The following is a 13,657-nucleotide window of genomic DNA, read 5'->3' as shown; positions in this document are numbered from 1 at the left end:
GGGCGACGCGCGTGCGCAGCGCGAGGCCGGCCGCGATTGGCCGAGCGGGCGCGCTCCGCGGGAGCTGATTGGCTGCCGGCGGCGCGCGGCGGCCGTTGGTGCCATTTGAACGCGGAGAGCGGGCGCGGCGGCCGCTTGTCGCGGACATGGCGTTCGCCCGGGCCTCGCTGCGGCGTTTCAACGACGGCCCCGGTACGTGCGCGGGCCCCTCAGCCTCGGCTGCTCCTGCCTTCTCTGATCCTCCGGGCGCGAGGGCTCCCGCTGGGGCAGCTGGCGGCCGCTCTCTGAGCGCTGTCGCCGCGCAAAGCCAAAAGCGAGCTGCAAATGTTCACAGTGGAGCTGGTTCCTATAGTCGTCTTTTCTGACCCGTTTTCGGCCGTGACCACTTGCTGGTTTAGTTGTACTGCYCATTCTCTGGATAATATTAAGCTGGGTGGTTGTTTTCTGCTCTTAGCTTGAAAAGCAAAGCAGACAAGGGGCATTTACTGGGCTGGCGGCTGCCTTGCTTTCAGTATGGAAAGAGTTTGTGGTCAGGTTGCTTCTGTGGTCAGGTTCCTTCTGTATTTTTTCTTTTTTTTTTTTTTTTTTTCTCCAAGAGGTGTGGGGTTTTTTTGGTGGGGGGATAGGGAGGGAAGGGCACAGGTACCCTAAGTGTTAAAAATAGATGTTTGCAGTTCATGAGTATTTAAATAACATGTTCTTTCAAATAGAATATGAAAACAGTTGTCAAATATTCTGTATGTAAAGCACAGTTTAAGTGGTGAGTGGGTGCACCCTCTGAAAAGCCAGGTTTAGCAGCTGACAGTGATCTCTCTAGCTCTGCAGAAGCCTTTATTCTTCACCCACCTTGTCCTTGCAGAGCTTTCTCCCTGTTAGCAGAGCAAAACTGATACTGTGGTTCCTGTGAGGGTTTTTACTTACTTTGKTGTCAAATTTGGAGCTGGTCTAATTTAAATGTCTTGCTAGGTTCAGCTTACTATTTTGGTGTTTGTTTTTGTTTTTTTTTATTATTCTTGTAAATATTCCATTTTTTGTGTGTCCCCTGCTGCCAGGATCCTGTGATGTCAAATCTTCAGATACAGCAAGAATGTCCCTGGTTTCAGAGACGCGCAAACGGGTTAGACGGCAGACGAGTAAGTAGTGCTGAAAGCTGGTACAAAATGCACCAACAGAGTCTTGGAAAAACAGCAGTGTAAGAGCCTTGTTCCTCCTGCTGGTTAAGGCTTTGGTTTCTTTTTGGTGGGGATTTATGGGCTGCTTTCCAGCTCATGGACTTAGTAGTTGCGAAAACATGATTTTTGTGATTTAAGTTTTTGTCTAAAAGAARCATTCCATGTGATTTTCAGAGTCTATGGGGTCTTCTTTTTGCAATTAGCTGCTTCTGTAACCTTGCTTTCAAGGAGTGATATTTTCCATTTTGTTTGTTTTCCTTCCAGATATACACTGTTTCTCAGCTGAAAATAAACAGTGTGACTTTGGACTGGGGATGGGGAAACCTGCCAGAAAATGCATTTTCAGACTTTTTTGTTACTTTGTAGCTTGTTTCTGAACAGAGTGCTGAACAGCTTGTTTGCAGTAGGAAAATAACTGGGCTTCAGTTGTGAAATGGGGAGTCTAATAATGAGATGTCATTCTTTCTTSTACATACACCTTGTCTGAGTTGGTGAAACTTGCTTCATCATAGACATGCACASCTGCTTCATACACCTTTATCTGCATTATTTTTCAGTTGAAACCAACCTGAATAGTGAAAAGAATATGTCTACTCCTCTCACGGGAAGAAGACTTGCATCTCTTGGATCAATAGTAAGGCTTTGTACTGTGCTGTCTCTAGTACTACTCACTCCAGCTAAACTTGAATTAATGCTTCATTAGTTAGTGTCATTACTTAAGAGTCCATAGTCTCTTTTTATAGTTGTSGTTAGATAGTGCTGGATATGTGATGGCATCTACTTTCATGCCTCACTGGGTTAAAGAAGCAGCTGGAAGATGCTTTAATTTGTGCTGCTTAGTAATTGAGAGTAGAGTAAAACCTCTTATTCTGACCTSTTATGGTGATCTGTAAGGGTAACTTAAATGATTATAATTAATCTGTTTCCAAAAGCCAGCCAGTGGAAGTCTGAAGCCTAGAAGAGATCACATGCTTATGAAAGAGAAAAAAAAGCAGAAGACACTGGAGAAGGAGGTAAGAAGACATGGTGTGAGTGCAGTTCTCTGGAAATGAAAAATAAAAGCTGGCAGAATTGGCCTTTCATACACAAATTGGCAAATGCTTTACGGAAGAACAGAGCTTCTGAAAGGTTGTGGTAGGTAGGAAGTATTGAGGGGGTCAGATGAACAGAGTTACTTTCATTCTTAATGACCCTCAACAGCCCTGTAGCTYATCTCTTAAACAAGAAAGGACAGTTCTATGTTTCAGGAGGATATTATGCGACTTGATAAGAGAATGGTATTATTAAATGACTTTCTGTGGGTTTCTTTTTTTGACTAGAATTGAAAGTTTAGAGCAGTTAGCATTCCCTCTTGGTGCTGGGACTATGTCTGTTTGGTATAGCTCAAATGTCAAGTTATAATGTTTTCATTCTCTCAGTAGAGAGGAGAGATCAATTCTGCTACAGGTTCAAGTTTCAGATACCTTACATGAGTTCAGGATTACAGTAATTGTTTTGTTGCTTTTGCTATGRGTGACAGAGCTGAAAATATTCTGAATGACATGGGTTAAAAATGTTGAAATAGTTAACTTGGACGGGAATACAGGAAATGTGTAATACTTAAGTTCTGGCTCACATGACTTCAAAATAATAAWTTTGTTTCAGATCCGTGCATTAGTGAGAGAGCGTGGGGAACAGGATAAAAAACTTCAGGCTTTGGATGAGGATTTTGCCAAGACTGAAGCCAAGCTGACAGCTGCGGTGCAAGAGAAAACATCCCTTTTGGCCAATGTAGCATGCCTGAAAAAGCAACTTCTTGAACTAACAAGAACCAATGAATTATTGAAATCAAAGGTACCGTCCAACAGCTGAGCTCCTCTTGGCTTTGACTTGGCTTTCATTGACTTCATTCTGCAGTCATCTTTAGCTGTGGGCAGTATGAATCAGCAGCTGGTTCCACACTGGCCCCCTTTCCTGCCCCATGCCCCAGCACCTCAACCTTACCCTTTTGTGCATGTCTGGCTAAAGATGGAGTTGGGCTGGCCAATGTGTTCCTTGAGGGCAGGGGAAGCTGAGTGCTGTTTATGGAAGGGTTACGCTGAATTAAGTGGTTCTGGAAAAAAGTTGAGATTASGGTTAGGTTCAGTTGTCTTTTTGTATTTCTAATAAGCTGTCTGAGGATGGCATGCAGAAGAAAATGAGCAGCCTGTGCTTGGAATTAATGAAGCTCAGAACCAAGAGAGATGCCAAGGAAAAGGTAAGATCCTCAGTACTGTACAGAGTACTGTGAGCTTCCCACTGTCTTTTGAAGTATTCATTTCCTTAGTAAGTCCCACTTTGGTGGTATTTGGCTGCTAATTTTTATTATTTTTAGACTGCTCTTGCAAAGCAGGAAGATATGGAAATGAAGTTGCAGGAAGTACAAAGGAATCTAGAGCACTCAAAAGGACAAGTAGCACAGTTAGAAGAAAAACTGTAAGTACTGGGGAAGGGGCTTGACCTAGGTGTTATATCTGCKAGCTGTGCTTAACATTGATACCTTACAGTGCATGTTTACCTCAGGGAAAATGCAGGCTATTTCCCTCTTTGTCTACCAAGAGGGAATGGTTATTAGTCCATGTGACCTGGAMGAGGTTTTATGGCAAGGTGTTTTACAGTTGATTGCATTTTTATAGGCCTAACATGAAAGWGCCTGTTTCTCTAATAGATCTAACCTTTTGATGCAAGAAAAACACCTGAAATCTTCTTCCTTCCAGTGAGATTTGGCTGAATGTTGTTTACTTGGGTGCAGGGTAAGAAAAGGAGTTACTGTTCTTGCAAAAGACTTGTCTTAAGACGTCTGAATATTTAGCATTTGAATATTTAGTTTCTATTGGACTAGACAAATTGACGACAAGAARGAAGAATAAAGCAGTAGCACTTGAGTTGAGATATTATTTCAGAACCCAGAAATTTGGCAAAGATCATGTAAACTAGTCACTTCTCTCTTGGTAAGAGGATTAAAGGGCACTTCTGATACCCTCGGAGTTGCTCCATAGTTGCTGTTTTGTGTTTCGGCAGGCCAATTGGAATGTCCAAGTGCTCAAATATGAGCAGGCATTTTATCACTTAAACTGACAATACCTAAAGCTGAAAATGTGCACACTGCCATTAACAGAGGGAAATTGCTTAACTYGACTAAGCTTAACTAATGCAGCCCATGTGGCACAGCTGATGGTGACACATGGCTCCGCAGCCTTAGTGCAAATAAGGAGATGATGTGCAACAGAAACAAGCCATGAAAGACAGCACATGCTTCTCCACAGTCACTATCACTTTGTCGAACTAGATTATGGAGAGCATTTGTTCAGTGTCTAACTTGTGATGCAAGGATGTCATCCTGTCTGCAGTCAAATAGCTTTCAGTTGTGTGTTTAACAAGTCATGGCAACTCTCTGCTTTCAGATCTGCTACTGAAAGAGAAAAGGTTGAAGAGAAGTCTGACACCGAAAAGCTCTTGGAATATATCACAGAGCTCAGGTAAGAAAAGTAACCTGTTTGGGAGGGATTGAGTGAGTTAAAAGACTGGGAGATGAAGCCCTGGTTATGGCTGTTAATGTAGAATGTAGGCAACAATCATGTAGCTATATGAGACTGGAGTSGGGGAATAAGCTGGGTGGTTTTGGGTTGGCTTGTTTTTCTCCTAGAAATAATGGAAAGGAGTATTAACACCTTTACAAATGTCTGCTTTTCTGAGCTAAACAATATMGTGCAAGAGTATAATAGAATGCTCGTATGTAATGAATTTGGAAAAAAGATGTCAATGTTGAAATAARCTACACATGAAGTAGTTCTCTTAATGTGCAATAAGTGGTTTGGGACAGGTAAGTTAAGGTTGACTCCCTATTGTATTTGGTCATGATAAAAATTTATAGAGTTGCCTTTTAAATAAAGCTATTTCTTTTTGTACTGAAGTGTAAACGTGCAAAGTAAATAGTGGTAACACAACCAAATTTTCTTATACAGTAGTGTTGCAGAAAAAGTAGAAAAATACAAACTGGACCTTGCCCAGATGGAAGAGATGCTGATCAAGAAAGATCAAGACATGGGAATCTTGAAGGATTCCTTTGAGAGGAAAGAAGAAGAGGCATTTAAACTAATAAATGAACTTAAGGAAAGATGTCAGCTACTTGAACAGGAAAAAGGTAATTGCTAGTACTTGGCATGGGTAAGAACCAGTTGCAAATCTGTTAGAACCTTGAAATTGGGTTGTTTTAAAATGTTAAGGCAGACTGGTTTGAGTGCAGTGTCTCTGAGGTCTTATTGAAAACAACCCAGCATGTTTTTATCAGTATGGAGACAAACTGCCCAGAGTGTAACTTCTTATACCTTAAAAATAGCCTTCTGTAGAGCGGTACTAAGGTGGGTAATGTGGAAATAGAAGTTGTTCATGTGAAAGGATGACCACTTGTCTGAACAGTGCCTGACTTGGAATTCACGCCTTGCTAACAAAGAGCACTAATGTGCTTCCCTTTGCTAAGGGTTGGTAGGGGCATGCTCCAAATGAGGTGTTGGYAATGCGCGTAGGAACATCTTGACCTCTGTCTCTTCCACAAGAAACCTCACAGAAGAAATGGGGGGGGGCGGGAGGGGGAGGGAAGGCAGCTTGGTGCCAGTGCTCTGCTCTCTGTATACCACTCGGCTTTCTAGTGATAGTAGTAGGGAGAAGATTATCCTTGCCAAATTAATTATTTATTCCCAACTAAACTGCTSATGTAAAAAAGGCTGTCCCTATGATTGCAGTTGTTAATATTCATCACATGTTTCAGCCACTTGTGAGGAGCTTCCAGGGGGTTGAAGTACTTCCCGTTGCCTAAATAGCTTGAAAGGATGGAATGGGTGTACTATGATCAACAYAGATAGTTGCAGAGTTTTAGTTCTTCAACTTGTCTACACAGAGRAAGAGTCTTCTGAGAGCAGAGAGAAATACCAGAGTATGACTGCTGAAATAGAAGATCTGAAAAAAAAATATCTCCTAAAAGAGCAAGAGCTCCAAAACCTGCTTCAGAAACAAGAGGATGTTCTCTCTCAGCTGCAGAAGGAAAAGGTAAATAAACTCTGAACTACAGCCTTTTGACTTATTTAATAACGAGCACAAAGTATTCTAATTCTGATGATGTTCAAGTGGCTGCATTAGTCACTAACTGKGGAGTGTAGAAACAGCCACTGCTGGCAGAAATTGCATGCCCTAAAGTCTTGATGACGGTCACAGGTCTGCTGTGGAGTTGTTGTTTTTCTTGGCTTAGATGTACCCTTATTCTTATTTTAAAAGCTGAAATACTTGAAGCTGGCCTTGAAGATAGGCATACGTAAAGACTAGCAAAGTACCAGCAATTAGGAAATCTTCTACTCCGGTCTGCAGGAATCCTCTGCATCGRTACGCCAGAAGTTACTGGATCTTCAAGAAGAAGTAGCCAAGGAGAGGCTTTTCCTGGAAGAAGAGCTGAAAGGGGCAATGGATGAGCTGGACAAGTTGCATGTGAAGGAGAAGAGAGCTGAGAAGCTGGTGAAGCGGTTGGAACAAGAAACCAAATCTAAAGCCTCAGAGCTTGCTCAAATGGAAGAGCAATTGAAAAGGTTTGTAGAACTGCCTGACTTGAGAGCTTTTACAAAATGTTAAAAAAAAAAAAAAGAAAAAGGTTTTGTCTCAATTGCATTTTTGAGGGCTGAGCAGAAATAAGTTTTTCTTCCTGGTAACTCACTGATAAATGAGGTGGAATCCATATCACTGATTTGCATTTGGTTTAAGGATGTTTTAATATGGAACTGCTAAACCTAGCTTGCTGAGACAGGCGCAATCTGCTGGTACTGTCGCAGTATCCTTGTGTATCTAAGGATGAGCACCTTGGGGTCATACTGAATGCTCCCATTGTGGAGAGGGCACTCACTAGGGAAGACATAAGTCTTTTTAAGGAAGCTGTTCTAGTTCTTGCAAGATTTCTAGCAAATAATAAAAGGGTAATTGTCTACAGCTATTTTAGGGAATTAAGACGGAAGGAATATCTACATTTGATATAAGGATAGGATTTGAATGCTTGTAAAGCTGTGGTAGGCAAATTGCTGGTTTCTGTCAAAGTACATGTACGGCTGCCACAGCAAAGTTTAAACACAGTAAATGACAAGAGCACTGCACTAATTCAGGCTTACTTAGCTCCAGTAAGGAATGCTGACKTGTGTTACAGGAAGAATGCTGATCTGGAGCAACTTGCAGAAACACACAGGAATGCTATCCTGCAAATCCATGAGGAGCACAGCCATACACTGCGCAAACTTGGAGAGACTATTGCTGAATTTGAAAGGTATTGAATTGCATTAAGATCCAGAATTGGCTTTCACTTGGATCCAGAAGTGTTTTTCAAGTGTGTGTCACAGTTGTAAAGCAGTATTTAATGTAATACTAGTTGGCATGGACAAACTGACTTGGTGTTCCTGCATACTAGGCCAGTTTAGTGACCTGTCTGGTGTCATGCCATAGGTTTAAGGAGCTAATGTTTCTTACTCTGAACTGTTAGCAAGTCCAGTAATGAACTGCTCTTGAACCTTGGTGTCAATCCTAATATGTTGTGATGCTTTTTTGTACCAAGGATGTTTACAAAATTAGTTCCTGCTCAGACTTAGAACTTGAAGTGAATAATTATTTTCCTAAAGTCATTGAAAATAATGTGTGGAGAAGATTTTCTACATGATAGTGTGCAAAAGACAGGAGCAGGCTGTGTACTTGGAAGGATWTGAAGTTTAATAACACGACATAGTCATGGTCTGCCAGCAGATGTACTTGGAGGATATTATTGCACATGTCCCTTCCCGAGACGCAGGCTGGAATCATGTTTTAGATTTGATAGTTTTTGCAAGTGTGCAAAAGCACCTCAAGGAGATGAGTAGGATATTTTTTGATGCAAGCTTCACCTATAGATGGTTTAGAAGTGAAAATAGAGTATGGCTTTCTTCAGTGCAATTAGTGTTGCTCCTGTAAGGCCCAAAGGTCTGTTTTTTGGTCTCAATTTGTTTTTTTTTCCTCCTAGCTACAAAAAAAACACATCTGAAGAAATATCTGCTCTTAAACTGGATAAGATATCACTGGAAAGAGAGGTTGCCAGTCAGAGAAAAGTAGGTCAAGATACCTTACAGTTACTTCAGGAAGCAGAATACACTAAAAGCAAAGCACAAGAAGAATGTGCGAGGTATGGGGTCAAGAAACTTGGTGAAGCTAGAGAATACCAGCTGAGGTTTGCCTGCTGCCTATGGCTTCGCATGGTCCTGTGTCAAATAAAATGAGTGCTTAGAAGCTGATATTTCTCTTCTTGGCTACTGCAGTCAGAGATGAAAGTATTAGTAAACAAAAGAAATATCTTTCTGTCCCGTCTGAATTGGGTATTTCTGTCTTGCCTGAGTGTACTACGGKTTATCAGATGTTTTGATAACAAAATGGCTTTTTTAGTTCTGCCAGTATTTTTAGGGTTATCCACCATTAGATTTTTCCTGAGCTTGCCTAAAACGGTAGTCAAAATGTTGTAGCTTTTTTCTCCTTACCTGTTCATTGTTGYCTCAAGCTCCCACTGCAGCTGATGAGAACAGTTGGATTGAACTCCTGTTGGGTTTGCTGACTCGCGGGCATGGCTGGGAAGCTTCTTGGTCTTCAAGATGATAAAACAAATATTGCAACTTGATCAAAAGAGGAGAGGGAGGGCAACCTTTGTAGAATTGACCTGAATCCTTCAACTCATCTTAGACAAACAGTCTTACCTAATCTTGCTTAGACTGAAAGTATTTCAAGCAATGCTCCTYTTGCATTAAAAAGTCAAATGAATTATCTCCTACAAAAGGCTAACAGCATTAAGCAGTTAATATAGGAAGCCTTGACCAAAATGGTCTTCTAACAGCATATATTTCGATATATGCCTTCATTCAAGATAGATAATGTTTTCTCAGGATGCTTTTGGAAGCCCAGACCAAGCTGGCACTGAAAGAAGCCGAAATAGAGAAAGCCAAGGAGTCTTACCTTGCAGAAATGACTAAGCTTCAGGGAAAGCTGGAAGCACAAGCTCAAGACCTGGAAAGTCTTGAAGAGGAAAGGTCCAGGTAACTTGTGCCTCAAGCTTATCTCTTCAATCCCGGTGCCCCAGTTGGACAGTGAAGAAATGGYATAAGCTTTCTAACACATGAATATCACAAAACTGTCTTTGATTTTAGGAAAAACACAAATSAAGATGTGAACTCTGACTTAAAAGAAGAGATCAAGACCTGGCGTACTCTTTATGAAGATTTGCATAAGAAAACTAAACCTTTTCAGGTCTGTCACAACATTGATGTTTGTTACTGTCTTGATTGGGTACAGTTGACGGAACTTCTCAGGCACTGCCCAAATAAACAAGTTATTTGCTCTTCAAAGGCTTTTAYCTGACACTGGCTGCCAAAGCTACTGTTCCCTGAGCAGCCATTCTTTCTAAACTAGTCTAAACTTCCATCGACTTCTACTAAAAATGTTAATATTTTTAATGTGTATTTCAGCAACARCTTGATGCTTTTGAAGCAGAGAAAAATGCTCTCTTAAATGAGCATGGTGCAGCTCAAGAAGAACTGAATAAACTGAGTGATGCATATGCTAAACTGCTTGGCCACCAGAACCAGAAACAAAAAATCAAGCATGTTATGAAGCTGAAGGAGGAAAACACACATTTGAAACAGGTCTGTTAATAGTCAGGATTTTCAACTTACTGATGCTCCGGATGATTCTTCTGAGAATTTAGAGACCGATCTGCGCTTGTGTGGGGAACCTGTCCTTAGTGTGCTTAAATTCTGTGMTATGAATAGATAATTACATTGGAGGGGGTGTTAGATGACCATGAGTAGAGATTCATGTCTCTAGAAACCAAATCATCTGCCTTAGCTTGGACTAGAYACGTGACAAGATTCCTTTGAAGATCAGTTGGGTTTTTCTTATGTTTTGGAGATTTTAGGCTTACCAAGCTATCTGCTAAAAACACTAAATAGGGTATTGGCCACCTAGGGTGGCCAATAGGGTTTGAAGCTTAMTGTTTAGTTGTGTTAGACAATGGTGCTAACTGGTCACTTAATAGGTATCTGTTCTTTTGAGTATTGTTACAGCAAATGATGCAGTAGGCTTTCTTCCTGTACCTATTCTGACTTGTGAAGTATTTGATATTTTATCCTTTTTTTTCCTGTCCCCACCTTAGGATGTCTCAAAACTACGTGCACTCCTAGCCAAAGAGAGGCAAACCAGCAGGGATCTTCAAGAGCAGCTACATGCAGTTCAGGGCATTAGACGGTTTGATCCCTCGAAAGCCTTCCAGCATGAGAGCAAGGAAAATATTCCTCCCAAAACCCCTCTCAAAGAAGGTAAGCTTGAACATTGCAGGAACTATGGTTGGTTTTAAAGAGTGTCTACTTGATCTGGGAAAAAGAGATGCTTTTTCCTGTCTCATCTGTGGCAGATGAAGGCTACGTCTACCTYTTAAAGAGTGCTTCTCAGTCCTGTTTTACTAACTTGAACTAAGCAAGGCCTGTGTCATGTGAGGCAAGAGAAAGTGTGTTTAATGGGAGGGGAGCAGATTACAAGGCATCAGCTTGCCTGTGCAATGTTGCAAGATGTGAACCTGCCCTTTCATTGCTCAGGGTTTATTTGTTGGGGCAGCCCCTTGCCACATGTAGCTCATACACTGGGGTGTTTAAGTGTGGCCATGAACTGACTCGTGTTGGACCTGAGCGCAGGGTGTGAGACTTGCCTTTTAGTTGCTGTCTTTCAGGTGCTTCTACTGCTGTAGGTATAAGAGTAAAAAGCAATGGTGCAGATGGCCCTTTATGTGAGAGGACCTTCCAGGATATGCAACCCCGGTCCTGCCTTTCACATGGAAAATGAAGCCCTCCCTAGTCATCTTCCAGCAGACAAATGATGGCTAGATGTGATGGGGAGGAGTCAAGAACACAAACTTASTATGTTTTTTCATTGTAGGTAACAGAAACAAAAGTTAGTCTCCTGGTTTTAAGGAAAGCCAAGGGAAGAAATTCATGTTGCAGTGAAGACTTCACAGGATGCTGAAAGGTGAAGCTGACAGCTGTTTATAATACAAATTAGAGTAGCAGCAAAATGATATAGAGTGATCTATTTTTAAAAAGACGTTGCTTAATAATACTCTTAGTTGGAGCCTATGGATGACTATGTTCCAGCCCTTTATACAATAACTGCAGTCAGAGACTAAGAAATGGCCTGAGATCCATGTTCTCGTCTCCCTTAGTAAGRGAAGGAGAAAAACAACTGCTCTTTGTGGGGTGGGAGCTTGGCTGTGTTGTGGGTGCATTTGTTGTGTATGTTGGGAGTCTGGCAACCTAAAAGGATCTGTTTAGCTGTTCTTCTAAGTACACTATAGCAGAATAAACTTGTTTTTAACTTAACTACTRTGTGCCTACTTGATTCATAAGCTAGAAATTAAAAAGAGCTGTCTAAGTGACATTGTGTTCTAGTTGTAACTGSACACACCAAAACTCAGTACTAGTCTCTCAAAGATGGTGTATTGCCTAATTGTACAGAAATCTTGTATATGGATTGTACAAACAGGACTGAAAAACAKGAACGAATTCCTCGCAACTCTGCAGTACAAACCAAAGGAAGGGAGCTCATATGAAATAAGTGGAACTGGCTGCTCTTGCAGCCAGTAAAATCCTGTGTGAAGGTGCTGCAAAGAAAGAATTGATGAAGCTTAGCATGTGAAATGCAGTGCTGCTTAAGCTGGTATCAGGTGTTTGTAGAAAATAGTCATCCCTCAGAAAACAAGGTATTGAAAARGTATATTAAAGTCCAGTAAATAAACTGGTATGATATTGTGTAATGCCACCTTTGTATTTGCTGGATGACTTAAACTTGTGCAGCTGAAGCTTAAGGATTAACCTGAGTTGAAGTAGTTTTGTTTCTCAAGTGTGGAGAGGCATTTTGAATAGGAATTTGCTGGAACAGGATTTTGCTGTTGGCCATGTTGAAGATTTTTCAAAAAGCTACTGGTGTTTCTATTGGCTTTAGTCTTTACAGGATTTGGTGATTTTCATGTTAGATACAAATATTYCAAAACATTTGTGTAAGAACTTGTTAATTTTCAGATCATATATTCCAATGTCTTGACCATATGACTGAAGTTTTACTTGGAAGAAAAATGGGGAGTTCTTATAATAATGGACTTATGGAATTAGGTCCCATCTCCTGTTTCTTATAAAAGGAAAAGGGCATGAGATGCAGTGTCTGATTCAGATCAGGCTAGTGTGCACAAYAGTTGTACCGATAAACAATCGAAGTGTAAGTTCACCCTGGTGGACTTAGCTGCTACCCTRGGGGATAAGCTGAAGCTTAGGGAAGGATTTGGCTGCATGTGTTGAGCACAGGGCAGAGCTCCTGTCTCAAAGGTCAGTCCTGGAGCTCCTGCAGCCCGGAGCACGGACAGGCTGCTGAGCTCCAGGCGTTACCCAGACCACTGCACCCTGTGGTTGAAGRCCATGCCTGAAATGCTGCTGGAGATGGAGCAGGTAAGGTCGGGAACTAAGAGGAAAAGATAACTGGGGCAATTGGGAAAGTGGGGAGGAGGGAGAGGTTTAATCACTGCTCTTGTTAAGTGTACAAGAGGAGATGCTAAAATGATGATGCCTTTAGTCATCCATTATACTGTCATGCATTATACTTAACTGACTGATGGTTGCTGTAGTCATGTTACTTGGATGGATTCTGCTATGGCAGGAAATGACTGGGAAAAATGAACATAAGTCAGTAGTAAGTATTTTCAGTAGCTGCCTGATGGGCACGTGAARTACTTTAACTTTTTCATTTTATGGCAATGGCAAATGAACAATACAGCATTTGTATTGGTAATGCATGAAGACAAAAAAAAATAAACCTTTTAATAGCTGTCTGTTGCGGACTTGCTCTTCTGCTGTGGCGTGGCTGAAAGCCCATACTGAGGGTGCTCCTGAGATCACCAGTGAAGTGCTGGGGGGAGCAATTAACATCACGGGTGCATGCAGTTGTGCACTTGGGGTATTGTGTCCTAAAAAAGAATAGTAAATCTGGAAGAATAYCCATTACTGGTGTTTGGAAGGGGGTTTTACACTTGATGGAAGGAAGGGACATGGTGCTAGAAGAGAAGAAATGGGGCCTCAGTTTTTGCAGAGGCAGCAAGTAGTAAAAGTGTTGTGAGCACAGTGTCCTTGGACTACTGGCTGTGTCACTTATACAGACAGGTGKGGTTTCAAGTGTTCAATTATTACTTACTGAAGGTAAAAGGGCGCTGACTCGCGGGCTGTAGTCCCAGTTCAGGCTGTATCACTCTCCCTGGAGCCGMTTTCTCTAACGTTACCCGAGGCCGCCCGCGGTGGTGGTGATGGCGCTGCGGGCTCCAGGGCCGCCTCAGCGCCAGCGCCACCCGTTACCGCCCCCTCCCTCAGGCCCCGCGCCCCGCCCCGCGCTCCGTG

General features: G+C 41.9%; 2 protein-coding genes across 2 annotated transcripts in view; both read left to right on the top strand.

Moving 5' to 3' along the window:
• Positions 1 to 146: 146 nt before the first annotated feature.
• On the top strand, positions 147 to 11,616 carry HMMR (hyaluronan mediated motility receptor). Its single transcript, XM_026047707.1, has 18 exons — positions 147 to 192; positions 1,053 to 1,133; positions 1,730 to 1,806; positions 2,105 to 2,185; positions 2,817 to 3,005; positions 3,322 to 3,408; positions 3,526 to 3,626; positions 4,595 to 4,669; positions 5,156 to 5,334; positions 6,088 to 6,236; positions 6,552 to 6,766; positions 7,372 to 7,488; positions 8,212 to 8,370; positions 9,119 to 9,268; positions 9,380 to 9,479; positions 9,698 to 9,874; positions 10,384 to 10,546; positions 11,160 to 11,616. The coding sequence occupies exons 1-18, from the start codon at positions 147 to 149 to the stop codon at positions 11,177 to 11,179; spliced, it is 2,166 nt and encodes a 721-aa protein (XP_025903492.1). The 3' UTR covers positions 11,180 to 11,616.
• A 1,072-nt stretch (positions 11,617 to 12,688) lies between these two features.
• The window catches only part of MAT2B (methionine adenosyltransferase 2B), a 10,313-nt gene continuing 9,344 nt past the window's right edge, over positions 12,689 to 13,657 (top strand). Inside the window, exon 1 of the mRNA XM_026047496.1 lies at positions 12,689 to 12,718. Within this exon, the coding sequence (XP_025903281.1) occupies positions 12,689 to 12,718 (30 nt within the window). The remainder of the gene's footprint in view (positions 12,719 to 13,657) is intronic.

The sequence above is a fragment of the Nothoprocta perdicaria genome, unplaced genomic scaffold (assembly GCF_003342845.1).
Source record: "Nothoprocta perdicaria isolate Ctin4 unplaced genomic scaffold, notPer1 scaffold_5, whole genome shotgun sequence".
Lineage (NCBI taxonomy): Eukaryota > Metazoa > Chordata > Aves > Tinamiformes > Tinamidae > Nothoprocta > Nothoprocta perdicaria.
This window is presented reverse-complemented; position numbering and strand designations above follow the sequence as displayed.